Genomic DNA, 17,214 nt, shown 5'->3' with positions numbered 1-17,214 from the left:
GAGAACCCAGCACTTCCCAGGTGCGAATGGGAGCAGAGCTCTGGGGCAGCAGCAGCAGGGTGGGCTCCCCGCTCTCTTTAACGCAGCCTTGGCTCAGCCTGCCAGGAGTAGCACGGCTTTGCCTCCCTCTCAAACAGCCACGTACTCAGCAGAGAGGTTTAACCCTCAGGCTTCCGCGGTGACTGCCACGTAAAACACTGCCACGCTGCTCCAGCTCCGTGCAATATCCCTGGGAGGCACAGCCACATCCCCATCCACGCTGCCCTCGCACCAGCCACACAATTCCCACCCCATCCACAGAATCATGGAATAGTTTGGAAGGTTCCTCAAAGCCCATCCAGTCCCACCCCTGCCATGGGCAGGGACACCTCCCACTGGCTCAGGGGCTCCAAGCCCCATCCAACCTGGCCTGGAACCCCTCCAGGGATGGGGCAGCCCCACTGCTCTGGGCACCCTCGGCCAGGGCCTTCCCCCTTCCCAGCCAAAAATTTCTTCCTTAAATCTCATCTCAGTCTCCCCTCTATCCACTTCAAACTATTCCCCCTCGTCCTATCCCTGCACTCCTCCTGTGACAATGGGAGCCTCTCTGCGCCCACCGAGCGGGTCCGGGGCTGCCGGGCACTGGGGATGCGGCGGGGTAAGGGTTAAGGGGATGCTGGGGGCCAAGGGATGCAGCGCGGGGGGGGCTCACGCGGGGCTGCCGGGGCCGAGGGGTGCAGCGGGGTAAGGCTTAAGGGGTGGCTGGCGGGGAATGCAGCAGGGCAAGGGTTAAGGGAGACGCAGGGATGCAGCAGGGTAAGGGTTATGGGGGAGGGTTATGGGGGTGCAGAGATGCAGCGGGGTAAGGGTTATGGGGGATGCAGGGATGCAGCAGGGTAAGGGTTATGGGGGATGCAGCAGGTGAGGGCTGAGGGGAAGCGGGGCTGCAGCGGGGTAAGGGTTAAGGGCTGCAGCAGGGCTCGGGCTCGGGGCGGGGCAGGGGCCGCCGGGCCCGGGCCGCCCGCGATGGTGGCGCCGCGGCGGCTGCTCCGCGGCAGCGGGCGGGTGCTGGCGGCCGTGTTCGCCGCCTCGGTGCTGTGGCTGCTGCTCGACATGGCCGCTCTGCGCCTCTCCCTCGGCGAGGCCCCCGCACGGCACCGGCGCGGCCCCGGGGCGGCGGCGATGGGCGGCAGCGACCGCCCGCTCCGCGCTGCCTCCGCGCCGGGACCCCCCGGGGGATGGGGGCAGCGCACCGGGGGGGCGCCGGGACCCCCTGAGGGATGGGGGCAGCGCACCGGGGGGGCGCCGGGACCCCCTGAGGGATGGGGGCAGCGCACCGGGGGGGCGCCGGGAGCCGCGGGGCGCGGGGGGCAGAGGGTCGGTGAAGAACCGGAGCCCCGCACCGGCCCGGAGCAGCGGGTCGGGGCCGCTCCGGGAGCCGTTACGGGGCGAGGGTACCGCGCTGGGACCGCACCGGCAGCCGCGGAGGACCGGGAGCCCCGGGCTAGGGGCGCACCGGGAGCCGCGGGGGAACAGGGGCAGCGGCTCGAGGGGGCACCGGGAGTCCCTGAGGAGCGGGGACACCCGGCTGGGACAGCACCGGGAGCCCCTGAGCGATGGGGACTCCGGTTTGGGGAGGCACCGGGAGCCCCTGAGGACCAGCGGCACCGGGCTGGGGCGGCACCGGGAGCCGCTGCGCGATTGGGACAGCGGTTCGGAACCAAAACGGAGTCCCGCACCGAGCAGGGGCAGTTCGAGGGGGCACCGGGAGCAGCTGAGGACCGGGAGCACCGGGCTGGGGGGGCACCGGGACCCCCTAAGGCATGGGGACAGCGGGTCAGAGGGGCTCCGGGAGCCGCGGGGGACAGCGGGCGGCAGGGACACCGGGCTGGGACGGCACCGGGAGCCGCCGAGAGATGGGGGCAGCGGCTCGGGGGGGATCCAGGAGGCGCCGGGGACCGGGAGCACCGGGATACGACCGCACCGGGAGGCGCGGGGGACGTGGGACAGAGGTTCGGTGAAGAACGGGAGCGCCGGGCTGGGATCGCACCGGGAGACCCTGAGGGATGGGGGCAGCGGTTTGTGGGGACACCGGGAGGCGCTGGGGAGCGGGGACACTGGGATGGGATCGCACCGGGCCCCCCTGAGAACCAGGAGCACCAGGCTGGGGGTGCACCGGGAGCCAATGAGGGATGGGAACAGCGGCTCGGGACCAAAACGGAGTCCCGCACCGACCAGGGGCAGCTCGGGGGGGCACCGGGAGCCGCTGAGGACCGGGGGCACCGGGCTGGGGCCGCCCCGGGGGTCGGTGCGGGGAGGGAGGCAGCGCCCGCAGCCCCGCGGGGAGCGGAGCCCGCCGGGAACGCAGCCGGGATGCGGGAGGCATCGCCATCCCGGTCCGGTGCCCCTGCCCCATCGGTTCCCGGGGCTGCAGCCCCCGGTCCCGGCAATGGACCCTCCCGGGGAGCGCGGCTGGGAGCCCGGGAAAGAAACGGGACAAGAGGACAAGCTCCCTCCAAAGATGACTTCGTCCTCATTAGCAAAGAGCGGGGGGAGCCTGCCCGCGCGGCCGTCCCGCATCCCGGGTCCCGCTCGGAGAGCCGAGAGCCGCCGCTCGGCGAGGGCGCCCGCAACGCCCACAGCATCGCTGGGGCGGCGGCGCAGGGCTCCCGGGCTGCAACCCCGGGAGCTGCTCCCAGGGCACCCATCCCGGGCGAGGGCGGACGGGAGCCAGCGGGGAGTATCCCGGGGATGCACAGGGTCTCGTCCGTGGACGCAACGCTTGCCCCAAGGGACCCCCGAGCTCCCGGCCAGTTCGGGCACGCGGCTGCGGTGCCTGATGGTAAACAAGAAGAGGCGAAAAGTAGATGGAAAGAAGGAAACTTTAATGTCTACCTCAGCGATTTGATCCCCGTGGACCGAGCCATAGCGGACACCAGGCCTGCCGGGTAAGGTTTCCTTCCCTTGCACTCAGGGGGGTCCGTTTTCAGCTGACAGAGGGGAGTGTTAGTTGAGATCTTAGGAAGAAATGTTTTGCTGTGAGGGAGACCCTCCCACAGGTGTGGTGGGATGGGAGTTTCTCCCCCATCCCGCAGGATAACGCACAGACATTCGCACAGCGCTGTCGGTGCTCACCCGTGAGCCGAGGAGAGGCTGCCCACGGGGAGAAATGGGGCCTGGAAGGGGGAAGGCAACTGGGACTGCTTTCTGGTGGGCAGTGGGTGTTCGCTGCAGAAGCCACCAGTGCACAGAAAGAGAGCTGTGCTGGCTCGAAGCCAGCGCTGTGGTTTGGTCTTTGACTGCAAAGCCCTGGAGCTGTGAAGCAGATACCACCTCCCAGGAGTGCCCATGAGGTGAATCACACACCTGCCCAGGAGGATTCGGCATGGACGTCAGCGGGAACGCCTTGGCCAAACAGGGGTGCGTCCCCGAGGGCACTGCCCGGGGATGGGTGCTGCCACCGGGAGCTGCCCGGGTCCCCGGCACTGGCAGGAGCCTGTGCAGGCTCTGCCCTCAGTGTGTCGGGGCAGTGGAAACCAGTCCATAAGGGCCACCTCATGGCAACGGCAGGTGGCAGCTCTTGGTGACCAAATGGCACGTTATTTTTTTGCTCGATCCTTCTGGTCTCTCCCGGTTCAGACTCTCGTTCCTCTTGTGATCCTTGATGGAGTACCGGACCGGTGCTGACCACTGAAATCTGGCCAACAGGAAGCGTGTCCCGTTGCAGCCTTCGTTCTGCTCACCCGTGGGCAGCGCTTGCTGCTTCCTGAGCTTTGCTCACCATGCTGGAGCTTTCCCAGCACCGCGTCCCTGCAGAAACGAGTGCTGGAGGAGCCCCTCCAAGGAGGAGCGGGATTCACAGGCCATGCAAGTGATGGCTGGGGATGGCCGAGAGCCTTGCAGGGAGCCCTGGACGCCCTTTCAGCCCAATGCTGCACTGACTGCTCCCCAGGCTGCCATTGTAGCCTCTTTGGGACAATCTGAGTATCTGGGCATAGCGCTGGAGCAGGTTGCCTGAGAAATGGTGGCTGCCCCATCCCTGGAAGGGTTCAAGGCCAGGTCGGATGGGTTTTGGAGACCCTGATCCAGTGGGAGGTGTCCCTGCCCATGGCAGGGGGTGGGACTTGGATGGGCTCTGAGGTCCCTTTCAATCCAAACCATTCTATGATCAGCATCTGAGCTGGCACCGGTCAAACCCGAGGGCTCTTTCATCATGAGAGAAGAATGAGAAGTCAGTTTTCCGTACGCTCCCATGTATCTGTCCCTGTTCTCTGCCTGTTGACAGCTGAGCAAACAGTGTTGTTGTCACTGAGAAATTCATCTGCAGATTGGCTGGTGCCCATCCTGCCTTCAGCATCCTGGTCTGCTTGGAAGGACAAGAGAGAAAACCCTGCTTATTGACAGGAGAGAAAGCAAGTCCCAGCAATTCATGGATGTTCTGGGATAAGCCAGCAGGTCGGGGCAGAGGAGCACTCTGCCAGGCGCTCTGCAGGCCGGGAGATGCACTTGGAGAGAGGAGAGCTGAGGCAGCCACGCTCCCCACGCAGCAAAGCTGTGCTTGAATCACAAACGGGCGAGGAGAGGAGCTGATCATCGACCTTCTGTCCAACCATTGACGGCCCAGCCCTTGCGCTTTTGGCTGTCACAGGATCAAACTACACACTTGTAGACATGGGAGAAGTTTCATCGTTCCCTGGGATCCAGCAATGTGTATTGGCGGCTGTTTGCAGGGAAGCGGAGCCCCTGCCTGGGGGCTCGGAGCCCGGCTGGGGCGCTCAGGGTGTGAGATGCTGGGTGCCGGGGGAGTGAACCGGCAGGAGATTTGTACGCTTGGATGTCTTCCCATCCTCTGCAGTCCCCTGAGTCAGGTGCAGAAGTTGGATTGTGCGACTCTTCCTCGCTGCCTGTCTGCTGACCAGCTGCTGTGCCATTTCCCCGGATTTTGAACACAAACCCGATCATTCTCCAGCGAGGCTGTCTCACGCGCCCGGGATCCTGAGCCCTGCAGGTGCTCGGAGCATCGCAGGAGGACACCCAGCACACCGGGATCCTTCCCTGCAGGAATCCGCAGGGCCAGTGTGATTCCCCTCACTCCTCAGGGCCTTTGCACTGTTTGCTTACAAAAGGAGATCTGATCAGCTGGGGGTTGGGAGGGAAGGAGGTCTCTGTCAAAAAGGAGTGAGTGCATCCTTTTCCACAGGACTGGGTGGGCAGTTACCCTCCTCACCTCTCTGTTCCCTTTCCCGACAAAATCCCGTTGCAGGGGTTTGCCTCCCTATTCCACATTTGGCAATTCCCCCCTCCCTGCGCACTTTCCCTCTGGACTCCAAGGCTGGAGGTTGTCAGGAGTGCGACTGGCCGTCGCCTACGAGCCTGTGTTGCCGTTGCAGGTGCTCGGAGCAGCGGGTTCACGATGACCTCCCAACCACCACCATCATCATGTGCTTTGTGGATGAGGTGTGGTCCACCCTCCTGCGCTCCGTTCACAGCGTCCTCAGCAGATCTCCTCCACACCTGATTGAAGAAGTCATTTTGGTGGACGACTTCAGCACCAAAGGTGGGTGAAGCTTCTTCTGCCTTTATGAAACTAATATTACTTATTATTAATATTACTTGAAATGCAATTGATTCTCTGTAATTCAGTTCTGAGCAGTACAAAGAAATCACATTTTCTCCTTTCAATGTATTGAAGCACATCCCCAGCCAGCGCTGTTGTCTTCCAGACAAGGGGGATCAGAGGCCAGATGGGCGCAGGGGAGTGGCTGTGGCGGATCAGTCCCACCTGACACATGCATCTTCAGGACATTCTGGTTTGAGGGCTTGTGCATTCATAGCATAGAAACTGTCACCCTTCTCTGTGCAGTTCCCAGACAAGTGTCCTGTGTTTTCCATGCTGGCAGCAGGGAGGATCAGTGTGCTCGGAGAACAGGGTGGTTGCAGTAAAATCGGTGAACGGGGCATCTGCGCCTGCACAGAGGCTTGACGTACCTGCTCGCAGCATTTTTGGATGATCACAAACCTCTGCTTTGTAGCATTTTGTCTCTCTGTTGTCCTCAGCCCTTAAAAATTTAGGAATGATGTAATTTTCCAACTGCTGGTTCTTCAGGGAAAACGCCGTCTCAGGCAGACTTCAGCTCATGCCACGCATGCAGAGCTTGCAGTGCAACAAGGCAAGAGGTGCAGAAAGAGGAAAACGGGCTCAGTTTGCTCATTTTTAAAATAATCAGTAAAATATGTTCAAACCATTTCCCCTCGAAAGCAACTTTTCGAGTTCACTCTTCACTTTCCTTCTTTCTGCTCCTTGGCCAGTGGATATCTGGGACGCTGGGTTTGTGCCGTGCATTACGGTGAGCTGCAATCGCTGTACAGCCCCAGGTTGCTGTAAGCCAGGGAGCAGCAGCAGCAGCAGCCTGCAGCGGACATCCAGAATGTCTCAGCTTTGGACCCTTCCAAGGCTTTTGCCTGGCTTTGGCAATGGGAGCAGCTGTGTTCTCCTGGAGAAAACCAAGGTGTCAGTGAAGCCCAGCGTGAGGGAAGCTGAGGTTGTCCCGCAGACCGAGCGGTGTGAGAGGGTAGCTGGCTCCAAAAGCACTGCCGCACGGGCCCCTCTGCAGTGGAGAGCTGCCTGCAGACAGGACTCAAGTTCCCCCAACCACCTTTCTCACTCCCTCTTTTTCCTGGGACTTAACCACCAACTGCCTCCACAGCCACAGGGAACCCTGACAAATCAACGTGAAACGTAGCGGTCTGCCACAGCGAACCCCCGTGCGGTTCAAACCTGGGCTGTGTCTTTAAATGTGGTGTTTAATATTGTAAAGTGCAAAGAAAATATTTCTATGGCCAAAGGCAAACAATTCACAACCAGAATTTAACTGCAATTACAGTGCCATGAAGAAAATAAATCATTTTGCAGTCTTCCGTAGAATCATAGAATGGTTTGGGTTGGAAGTGACCTTAAAGCCCATCCAGTTCCAACCTCCTGCCATGAAAATCTGCCTGCTGGTTTTCACCCCTGGAAGTGGGTGTGAAAAGGGTAAGTCAACCTCAGCCTCCCTTTCTGTTCTGCAGAATACCTCAAAGAGGAGCTGGACAAATACATGTCGCGCTTCCCAAAAGTGAAGATCCTCCATCTCAAGGAGAGGCACGGTCTAATACGGGCCAGGCTGGCAGGAGCAGAGGTCGCCAAAGGTAGGACGAAAGCCATTTTACACCCCCAGAGGTGCCCATAAGCAGACTCCAGCACTGAGGCTCAATCCCCTCTGGCAGAGCTACGGGTGTCTTGTCTGTATGCAAAGCACAAGGCTCTGAGGGGATGAGCTGCGGCTTGTCCCGCACCTCAGCACGGGATCTCTGCAGTGGCCCGGGAGGAAACCGTGCTCTGGGCTGTGGCTGGGAGGGTCGTGGCACCATCAGCTGAGCCCACGGGGAAGCCAGCGGGAGCGGGGCAGGGTGCGGAGGCCTGAGACAGCCCCATCCTCTGCCTCAGGCACTGTCCTGACGTTCCTGGACTCGCACGTGGAGTGCAATGTGGGGTGGCTGGAGCCGCTGCTCGAGAGAGTCCGCCTGAACCGGACCAAGGTCGCCTGCCCCGTCATCGAGGTCATCAGTGACAAGGACATGAGGTAAGGCAGCTCACACCCCTGGGAAACCCAAAATCTACACCGATGGGCTTAGCAAAACCTCTTACTGGGAACACCAGTGCGTTAATTAGAGGGAGACACAGGTCCAGACCCCCAGCTGCCCCTCAGCAGCGTTGCCCAAGGGGTGCACAATGTTTCTGTACACCAAAACTAACGCTGGCAGTGGACACGGCCCCTTCATTTATCGCACACACCTTTCTTCTTTTTCATGACTTTTAGAGCATGAAGAGGATTCCTGGTGACATTCATTAAAATCCTGTTTTAATTATGAACAGATATTCATCTTCACTCATTGAGGTTGACATTTCAATCAGGAATGTGACTCAGACTTAGTCATTGCGATCTTTTCCCCCGTTTAGTTACATGACCGTGGACAACTTTCAGCGTGGGATTTTCACTTGGCCAATGAATTTTGGATGGAAGCAGATCCCTCAGGAGGTCATCGAGAAAAATAACATCAAGGAAACTGATATAATAAGGTAAAAAAAATCCAAATGTGAGAGCTTTGTGAACAAAACTTTCACTTTGTTAATAATTTAGCAGCGAAGACTCTAAAGTGACAAATTGGGTGGTCCTAGCTGTCTCTGTAAGTGCAGGCACAGACACCGTCCCTGAGCATTTCATAGCCCACTGCTTCTCGATGAAGGTCAAGAGCAAGGACCTGCATGTGGACCAGGGCAATCCCAACCACAATTACAGGCTGGGCAGAGATGGGTTGAGAGCAGCCCTGAGGAGAAAGACTTGGGCTGCTGGGGGAGGAGAAGCTCAACAGGAGCCGATAATGGGCCCTCCCAGCCCAGAAACCACCTGTGTCGCGGGCTGCATCCAGAGCAGTGGGACCAGCAGGGAGAGAGGGGATTCTGCCCCTCTGTTCTGCTCTTTGAGACCCACCTGGAGCCCTGTGTCCAGCTCTGGAGTCCTCAGCACAGGGAGGACATGGAGCTGTTGGAGCGAGTCCAGAGGAGGCCACGGAGATGATCCGAGGTCTGGAGCACCTCTGGTGTGAGGACGGGCTGAGAGAGTTGGGGTTGTTCATCCTGGAGAAGAGAAGGCTGTGGGGAGACCTTAGAGCAGCTTCCAGAGCTGAAAGGGGCTGCAGGGAAGCTGGGGAGGGGCTCTGGATCAGGGAGTGCAGGGACAGGGCGAGGGGAATGGTTTGAGCTGCAAGGGGGGAGGTTGAGATGAGCTCTTAGGCAGAAATGTTTTGCTGTTCAGGTGGGGAGGCCCTGGCCCAGGGTGCCCAGAGCAGTGGGGGCTGCCTCATCCCTGGAGGGGTTCCAGGCCAGGTTGGATGGGGCTTGGAGCCCCTGATCCAGGGGAAGGTGTCCCTGCCCATGGCAGGGGTGGGACTGGATGGGCTTTGAGGTCCCTTCCAATCCAAACTATTCCATGATTCTGTGATTCCTTTGTCAAAGTCAGGAGGAAAGGGAAGGCATTTCTGCCACTTGGCTTCTCTGTTCCCAGGTGCCCAGTCATGGCAGGTGGCCTCTTTTCCATTGATAAGAAGTACTTTTTTGAGCTCGGAACATATGACCCAGGATTGGATGTTTGGGGAGGTGAAAATCTAGAGATTTCATTCAAGGTGCGTTGCTCTCAGCAGCCTGTCCTGCACACCCACATCCCCACTAGCCTGGGTGGGGTGCCTGGGGTTCTGTCTAGGGCTCCCCAGGGGCAGCCCCATGCTGGAGACCCTGGCACTCCCGGGAGTTTACTCCTCTCCTTCCCTTATGGCTTGCACCTGACATTTGTCCATGTTTCTCTTTCTCAGGTCTGGATGTGTGGAGGAGAGATTGAGATTGTTCCGTGCTCCAGAGTGGGGCACATTTTCAGGAACGACAATCCTTATTCTTTCCCCAAAGATCGTGTGAGAACAGTGGAGAGGAACTTGGCCCGTGTGGCAGAGGTCTGGCTGGATGAGTACAAGGAGTTATTCTATGGCCACGCGTACCACTTGATCTTGAAAAACCTGGATGTTGGCGATTTGACCCAACAAATCCAGCTGCGAAAGAAGCTTCAGTGTAGAAGTTTCCAGTGGTACCTGGAGAACGTCTACCCAGACCTGGAAGCTCCCCTGGTTAAAGCCAGTGGGCTGGTACGTACCCAGATATCTTGTTCTCCTTCATTTAACTGTGTTTCAGTGACTGGTGAGGGACTTGGGGCATCCCAGTACGCTGTCTCCAAGTTGCTCCCCTGGCATTTGGTAACGACTTTGATCAGACCTTAGGCAGAAATGTTTTGCTGTTCAGGTGGGGAGGCCCTGGCCCAGGGTGCCCAGAGCAGTGGTGGCTGCCCCATCCCTGGAGGGGTTCCAGGCCAGGTTGGATGGGGCTTGGAGCCCCTGAGCCAGTGGGAGGTGTCCCTGCCCATGGCAGGGGTGGCACTGGATGGGCTTTGAGGTCCCTTCCAGCCCAAACCATTCTATGATTCTGTGAATATGACACTGTGATCTGGGCTCCCCCGTGTTTTTATAAAGAAACAGGTCACAATTCCAGGAGATAATTTCCCTTTAAAGAGCCACTGAAGTGTTTAAACACGAGCTGAGCTGCCCATGCACCGTCATGGGCACAGGCTCTGCCTCCAAGGGCAGGAGGTCCAGCATCCTCCCTGCCTGTGCGGCTTTTTGGCCACGGCAGGAGAGAGCAATTCCTTTTGGAGTGCATTGGACAGAAGGCTGGGGCTCGGGCGCAGGCAGGGTTTGTGCCGGTGCTCAGCTACCAGCAGAGCGCAGCAGAAATCTGCTTTTCCTCTGCACAGGCAGCTCCAGGCTTCCTGCAGCTGGGGAGAGTCACAGAATCATAGCATAGTGGAATGGTTTGGGTTGGAAGGGACCTCAAAGCCCATCCAGTCCCACCCCTGCCATGGGCAGGGACACCTCCCACTGGCTCAGGGGCTCCAAGCCCCATCCAACCTGGCCTGGAACCCCTCCAGGGATGGGGCAGCCCCCACTGCTCTGGGCACCCTGGGCCAGGGCCTCCCCACCTGAACAGTTCAGGAACCTCACCCGCTCAACGCAGAAATGTAACATCATTGATTCCAACTGGTTATGGTTGCGATAGCCTAAGTAAGTGCCTGGTTTGTCAGAAAAATTACAGCGATGCCAGCAATGAAAACGAAAGGGTTTGCTGCCTTCCCCGCCCGTCATGGTCTCCCAGTGCCAAGGCAGGAGCAGCCCTTGCCGAGGGGAGGTGGCTGGGAGCCAGTGACCACAGGTCTGGCACAGCCCCGGGAGCAAGAACTGCCTGTCCCCTCCATCCTGCCAAGGTGCAGGGCCTTCAGTTACTGCACTGCTCCTTCTGCGAGAAGCACAGCAGCCATTTGGCTGTGTTTCAGGCTTGTCTGCGGGCCAAGGATGTAAAGTGAAAGGTTCTCCATCACCACAATCCCTAGGGATGGGGTCAGGCGCTCCGCCAGCTGCAGCCGCTGTGTTATTTTTACACTCCAGCCACGTGGGAGGTTCACTTCATGGAGGGTGTGGACACGGATGCCGTTCTTCCTCTGGGTGACCTCTCGGCACTTGTGGGAAGGCTATAGGAAACTGCGCATTCTGGGCTTTTCAGCAGATTACGGGCTGTGCATCCATCCGGACACATCCATCCGCCTTGGCGCGGCAGCCCGGCGCTGCTCTGAGCTCCCGACTGAGGGCTGGCTGTGAGGGCAGCGGCTCCAGAGCCGTGTGGCTGGGAGCCTGCGCTGCCTTTGGAAAGCACCATTCGGATTCGGCTTCAGTGAAACTTTGGCTTACGGGACATGTTTTAAAAACAATTATCCATAATAGTCCTGAGAACATCAAGAAATGGAAATGTCTTGAGAACTATTCCCTTTTTCAGGTTTTTTTTGTCAATTGGAGTGATAAAACTTCATGCTGAATTTGGTACAGAGCTGTTAGACCTTTGTTTCAGTGGAACCAAACCTCAGCTTTTCAGAGGTGTTTGTGAGAATTTTCAAGAGTTTGTCTTCTTTGTCCCTATTCAGGCCACCCGAATCACTTTTTATCTTCATTCTCAAAATTTAATAGAGCAGAAAATGTGTTTTCCAGCCAGGTCTGCAAATTCCAGCTGTGCTGAACACCACCCAGAGTCACTTGAGAACTGATTTCTGAACGGCCTATTTATTCACTGGGATTAATTCATCAGTTCTTCAGAAATTCAGAAAGGGGAAGAAGAAACAACCTTTGCAAGGAATCGGAGACGTGAGCAGCACCAACTGACGCTCGGAGCTGGTGCTGCAGGCGGCAGCCACCCAAGCCCTCCACAGTTGTGAGACCCTGCAGCGTGTGGCCTTCAGCCCAGGAGCTGGGGGGCTGGCAGAGCTTCGTCCCATATGATCTCCCGAGTCGCCTCTGAACCCGCTGTCCAGACAGCTTTAAGGAAACGCTTCTTGCAGGCCAGGCAGTAGGGAGATGCTCACCGGTGAGGGATGGCTGCAGGGAGGAGGAAAGAGAAGCCGAGCAAAGGAGCAAGACCCTGATGCTCCCTCGCAGCTGGATGCACACGTTCAGGGAAACACCTGCTCGCTCATCCTCTCTTGCTCCCCACCGGCACAAGGTAAAGGCAGCTGAGTTAACAATAGCTTCATGATGATGTTCCTGGCATGTTTCCCCACGCAGGGGGTCCACAGCTGCATTTCTTCACTGATGATGGGCACCAAGACAACCAGCTTGGGTGGAAAACAGGAAGAATTACCTCGGGGTGAGGCACTGAAAGCGTCACATATAGTGATGGAACCGGTCCCTGGGGCCAGCTGTGGGGTCTACAGCAGATGGCTGGAGTCCAGGGCCCCATGCCTGAGCTGGGATGGGACCAGCTGGAGCCAGGATGGGGCCACCAGGCGCTTGCATTGGGTGCACACCATGGCTGCTGCACTTGTTGCTGCTGGGAGGTGCAGGACAGGAACATTAGATATGTCCAAAAAAAAACCCAAAGAAGAATGTGTGTCATCCAGCCTTGAATGTTTCTAGAAAGGGCCAGGTTAAAGTAGAAAAACTTGCGTAGTGAACCAGATGTCCATTTACACACTGCTCCAAGGATGATGATGTGTCATCTCTGCCTCACTCAGTGAAGCGGGCAATATTAATCAGTGTCCTGGGAATCCAGCAGGTCAACTGTAGTGTGACCACCTCTCCCTCTCTTTGGAATGTATGCCTAAATTTGTCTTTTGTTGCTGTTTTTCAGCTCATTAATACAGCCACGGCAAGATGTGTCACCGTGGAAAACACCACCCTAGCTTTTGAGGCGTGTGATGTCCACAGCAAGGTAAGGGTGCCCTGCGTACTGTGCATGGAACACTCTTTAGTGCGTGGCGTGGAGCTCCTGTGCCTCCCTGTGGCTGTCTGCCCCCTCCCCAGGAGTAAATGCCATCTTTCCCACTGGGAAACATGGGTCACATGATGCACCGGAGCAGCACGGGGCAGGGATGTGCTCCACAAAGCCTCTAGACAGGCAACAGTCCCAGATTGTAGGATAGATTCAGCTGGACTAGGGAAGTTTGATAAAGCTATGAGTCTGCGTGTGAGAATGGGGAGAAGTGTTTAAATACAAGCCCGCGTTTTGTGTGCTGCTGCTCTCTGTTGCTGGACGAGAAGCAGCCGCTGTGGCCACCCTCTCCCATCCTTTAGTTTCCCAGGCAGTTCCCTGCTCATTGCTCACTGCTCCGGCACAGCCCAGTGTGCGGGACGAGGATGAGTGCCAGGGTGCCACCAGGGAGGTGGCAGGGCAGAGGAGTGAGCTGCAGTCAAGTTTGGGCTTCTGCGGTGGGAGTCGCTCCTAGAGCCTGCGCTGGGCCTGAACTGAGCTTTTTAGCTCTGTGAACCCAAGGAAAGGTGTCCCATGGATCACCGCTTTCCTCGTCCCTGACTCCTGGGTGAGTGCAGGAGGGAGGCAAGGAGAGCCTCTGTCAGCTGCTTGCCAGCCTATGGGGGAAGGCGAGCCGGGTCTCAGCTCTCCCCTATCCCTCCCCACAGAACCAGAAGTTCAACTACACCTGGCTGAGGCTGATCCAACACGGAGAGCTCTGCCTGGCCCCGGCCGGCACTGTGGGAGCGCTGGGGCTGCAGCGCTGCCAGGGCAGGAACCGCAGCCTGACGTGGCTGCACCGATCGCTGGCCGCCTTCCAGCCAGAGCTGGTGAGTGAATCCCGTGCTCCATGGGTGGGTGAGCGTGCCGGCGTGCACTCTGATGGGCTGCTGGTCCTGGCTTTGCCAGAAGTGTCTTTTGCCTTAAAGTTAAGCATCGGTCCCCAGTGCTGCTGCCTTTCCTCGTGGGGCCAGTGATGCACACACTGCCATTAGGTTGTGTCGCTCCAAGCGATGTGCATCCCAGTCCCTGGGGAGATGCTGGCCTTGCTGAGGTTTTTGCTCTGGCAGGGCTCTGCCCCCGGCTGCTGTGACAGCTCATCCCAGTTTTACATGGAAACCATCGATAGCACTTTCATGGAGACTACTCAATACTGACTGACATTCAGCTCACAGTGGCTTTGTGAAAGGAAGCATTTAAGGAAAGGAAAAGAATGGGTACTGACGTTTATTACTTGCCTTGTGAAGAGCAAGAGAGTTGCAACTGCATCTCTGTCAGCCTGCTGAGAGAAGTTGTCCAAAAGGCTATGAAATTCCCTCTTTATTTTATGCTCCCTCGCTGGCCACATGGATTAAGCAGATAAAGCTGGGCAGATGTGAAAAGCAAAACGATGGAGATCACTCAGCCTCTTCGTTCTTCGATAATCCAGTTTACTGAACTTCCTTGCTGAATTATTGAATGTCCCTTCCAGTGCAGTAAATGTTCTTTGAGTTCATCAGCCAAGAAACTCCAAGATAGGAAAATCTGTCTCTTGCCATCCGTTCCACTGTATTCAAACACCACCTGGAGTGGTTTCCTCTGCATGGGAATCACCGCTCAGATGGCGAGAGAAGTGATCTTTCCGTTTGCAATGAAGGAAAAGCCACCAAGCACGGTGTGGTCTGATCCTGGCTCAGCAGCGGGTGCAGGCGTTGGATCCAGTTCCTGTAGGGCAGCAGAGAGATCTCATGCATTAGGGAAGTGCAAAAAAGGGGACACCATAAAAAGCCAGGCCTTCTTGGTAGGGAAACAGAGCTGCTGCGTAAGTCCCACTACCTAAAGCCCTCTCTCTCTCTCTTTCTCTCTCTCTCCCCTGCAGACGGACCACATCATCTCAGAGCACCTCCAGCAGCCTGCGTGCTTGGAAGTGGATCCCTCTCACAAAGCCCTGAGGGTAAATGCCTGTGACTCCACAAATCCTTATCAGAAGTGGCAGTTTGGCAATTACTATGCAGACTGAAGGGAACATAGCGGAACCAGAAGTGCAGTGTTTTCGTCTTGTGAATTCCGCAAGGACAGCTGTGTGGTGACAGCGACTGCAGAACTGGAAGTTCGTTTCCAAATGCTAATTGAAATCCCTAAGTTAAACCAGCATATTGAGAGGTCAGAACACCGGGAGCAGCACATCTGGTCTGGTGATGTCTGAAACAGCTGTGGTTTTCCTTCACTGTGAGAGACTTTGGCAAAAACTCAATTTTCTGTATTATTAAATGGAAATATTTTCTCATGTTCCCTGTCCTAGTCTAAGCCAACCTTCCTCGATTCCCCCCTGACAGCAGTATAAGCTACAGAAATACTCCCTGGGCTCTGTAAAAAGCAGATAAGGCTGCATATTCTCCCACAGCCTGGGAAATGGAAGTTTATTGACCACATATTACCAAAATCCATCCGCCGTGTGCATGCTGGGTCTGCCCGCAGGATCCTGCCCTGTGTGACCTGTTGCTTCACAGAGAGGAGTGTCAGAGTTCCATTAGGCATCAATTGCTTGTCAATTGCTCGTTCTTTTGGTAGCAGGAGGCAAACTGGGGTCGATAAGGCGCCCAGCAGACAAGGGGCTGTGGAAGAAGCAGCGAGGATGCCTCCTTGCCTGTGCCCTGTGGACAGCAAGGATGTGTACCTTGCTTTGCTTGGAGGAGAGGAGCTGCCAGGGAGATGAAGCAGAGCTTATCCTGGTTCTCGCTGGTGCCACACACCAGGGGTCGGCCGGGGAGAACCTCATCCCAGGGTGGCCAGGCTGTCCCCACCCCGGGGCTGGCGGGGCACTAGCCGTGTCCCCCAGCCTCCATGGCTTTTTAGGGGCTCCCCAGGACCACTGCCGCTTTCCTTGGCCTCTGGCTGGCCAGGGCACTGGGGCATGTGGTGCCTGTGCTGGAGCCGGGGGACGCTTCGTGCAGCCCCAAGCAGGGTGCCTCGCCCTGCTCCTGCCGGGGCTTTGCCAAGGGAAGCCTTACCTGAGGGTCAGCTCTCCTCATCACGGCATCCCCCAACCACGGGCGAAGGGACAGCAGAGACCTAGGGAAGGACGTCTCACAAGCCAAAACTTCTGCCTGTTGGTGCTCAGGATGGATGAAACTCTTGCTGAAGTCAGTGAGGGCTGCAGAACACGGGCGTACACGCATTTCACAGGGACCGTTGCAGAGGTGAGTGCAGCATGAGGAGATCTTGATGAGCCCATGCTGTGCGGGGTGACCGGGCTCCGCACACCGGAGGTCCTTCGGAACTTACTGTCATGGGCAAATATCTGTCTTACTGTGAAATTTTTTATCTCCAGAACCTGTCACCAGTTTTTGAAGGCATGATGTTGACAGGAGAATTAATTCCATTGTGGCAAGATGGTGAGATCCAGGATACATAACACCAGTGTGTCCAAGGTAGGCTATTACAGTGAGACCAGAGGAGGCCACGGAGATGATCTGAGAGCTGGAGTAGCTCCCATACATGCCAGGCTGAGAGTGTTGGGGTTGTTCAGCCTGGAGAAGAGAAGGCTGCGGGAAGACCTTAGAGCAGCTTCCAGTGCTGAAAGGGGCTCCAGGAAAGCTGGGGAGGGGCTCTTGATCAGGGAGGGCAGGGAGAGGATGAGGGGAACGGTTTTGAGCTGAAAGAGGGGAGATGCAGGTGAGATCTTAGGAAGAAATGTTTTGCTGTTCAGGTGGGGAGGCCCTGGCCCAGGGTGCCCAGAGCAGTGGTGGCTGCCCCATCCCTGGAGGGGTTCCAGGCCAGGTTGGATGGGGCTTGGAGCCCCTGATCCAGGGGAATGTGTCCCTGCCCATGGCAGGGGTGGCACTGGATGGGCTTTGAGGTCCCTTCCAACCCAAACCATTCCATGATTCTATGAATTCTTCCTCATTTTAGTCTTGAAGTTCCCACGGTGGAGGCTGCTGCTGGTGCAGCTGTGGTGCTGCAGGGCGGAGGCAGTGCTTCTCCTGCAGCCCGGCTGCCCAGCACGGGATGGGGACTTCTTCAGCACAAGCCATTCTGGGTACATGGGCTGAGCATTGCACTCGTGTCTCAGGTACCACAGCTGTGCCTCCGCTGTCCCGCATTCACGAGCTCCTCCTACCTCCCCTTTGACTCTCCAGAAAGCCTTGGCATAACGTCGCCTCTCATGCAGCAGATCAATGCTGACAGTGCCTGACAGGCTCAGGCTGCCAGAATATTGCCTGGCCCAACAGATTTTCCCAGTTGGCTCCTATTCCGACTGTCTTCCCGATTTTCCCTGCCTCGCTCAGTGCAGCTACCCTGCAGCCACCATCAGAAGAATGACA

The 17,214-nt window shown here is 57.5% G+C and overlaps 1 protein-coding gene across 1 annotated transcript; it reads left to right on the top strand.

Annotated features, from left to right (window-relative positions):
- The first annotated feature begins 998 nt into the window (after window positions 1-998).
- GALNT5 (polypeptide N-acetylgalactosaminyltransferase 5) lies at window positions 999-15,353 on the top strand. Its single transcript, XM_009557435.2, has 10 exons — window positions 999-2,927; window positions 5,370-5,536; window positions 7,048-7,167; window positions 7,466-7,601; window positions 7,979-8,098; window positions 9,084-9,201; window positions 9,388-9,711; window positions 12,791-12,871; window positions 13,579-13,740; window positions 14,769-15,353. Exons 1-10 carry the CDS (start codon window positions 1,006-1,008, stop codon window positions 14,907-14,909), a joined length of 3,291 nt encoding a protein of 1,096 aa, XP_009555730.2. The 5' UTR covers window positions 999-1,005; the 3' UTR covers window positions 14,910-15,353.
- The last annotated feature ends 1,861 nt before the right edge of the window (window positions 15,354-17,214 follow it).

The sequence above is a fragment of the Cuculus canorus genome, chromosome 6 (genome assembly GCF_017976375.1).
Source record: "Cuculus canorus isolate bCucCan1 chromosome 6, bCucCan1.pri, whole genome shotgun sequence".
Taxonomy (NCBI): Eukaryota; Metazoa; Chordata; class Aves; order Cuculiformes; family Cuculidae; genus Cuculus; species Cuculus canorus.
This window is presented reverse-complemented; position numbering and strand designations above follow the sequence as displayed.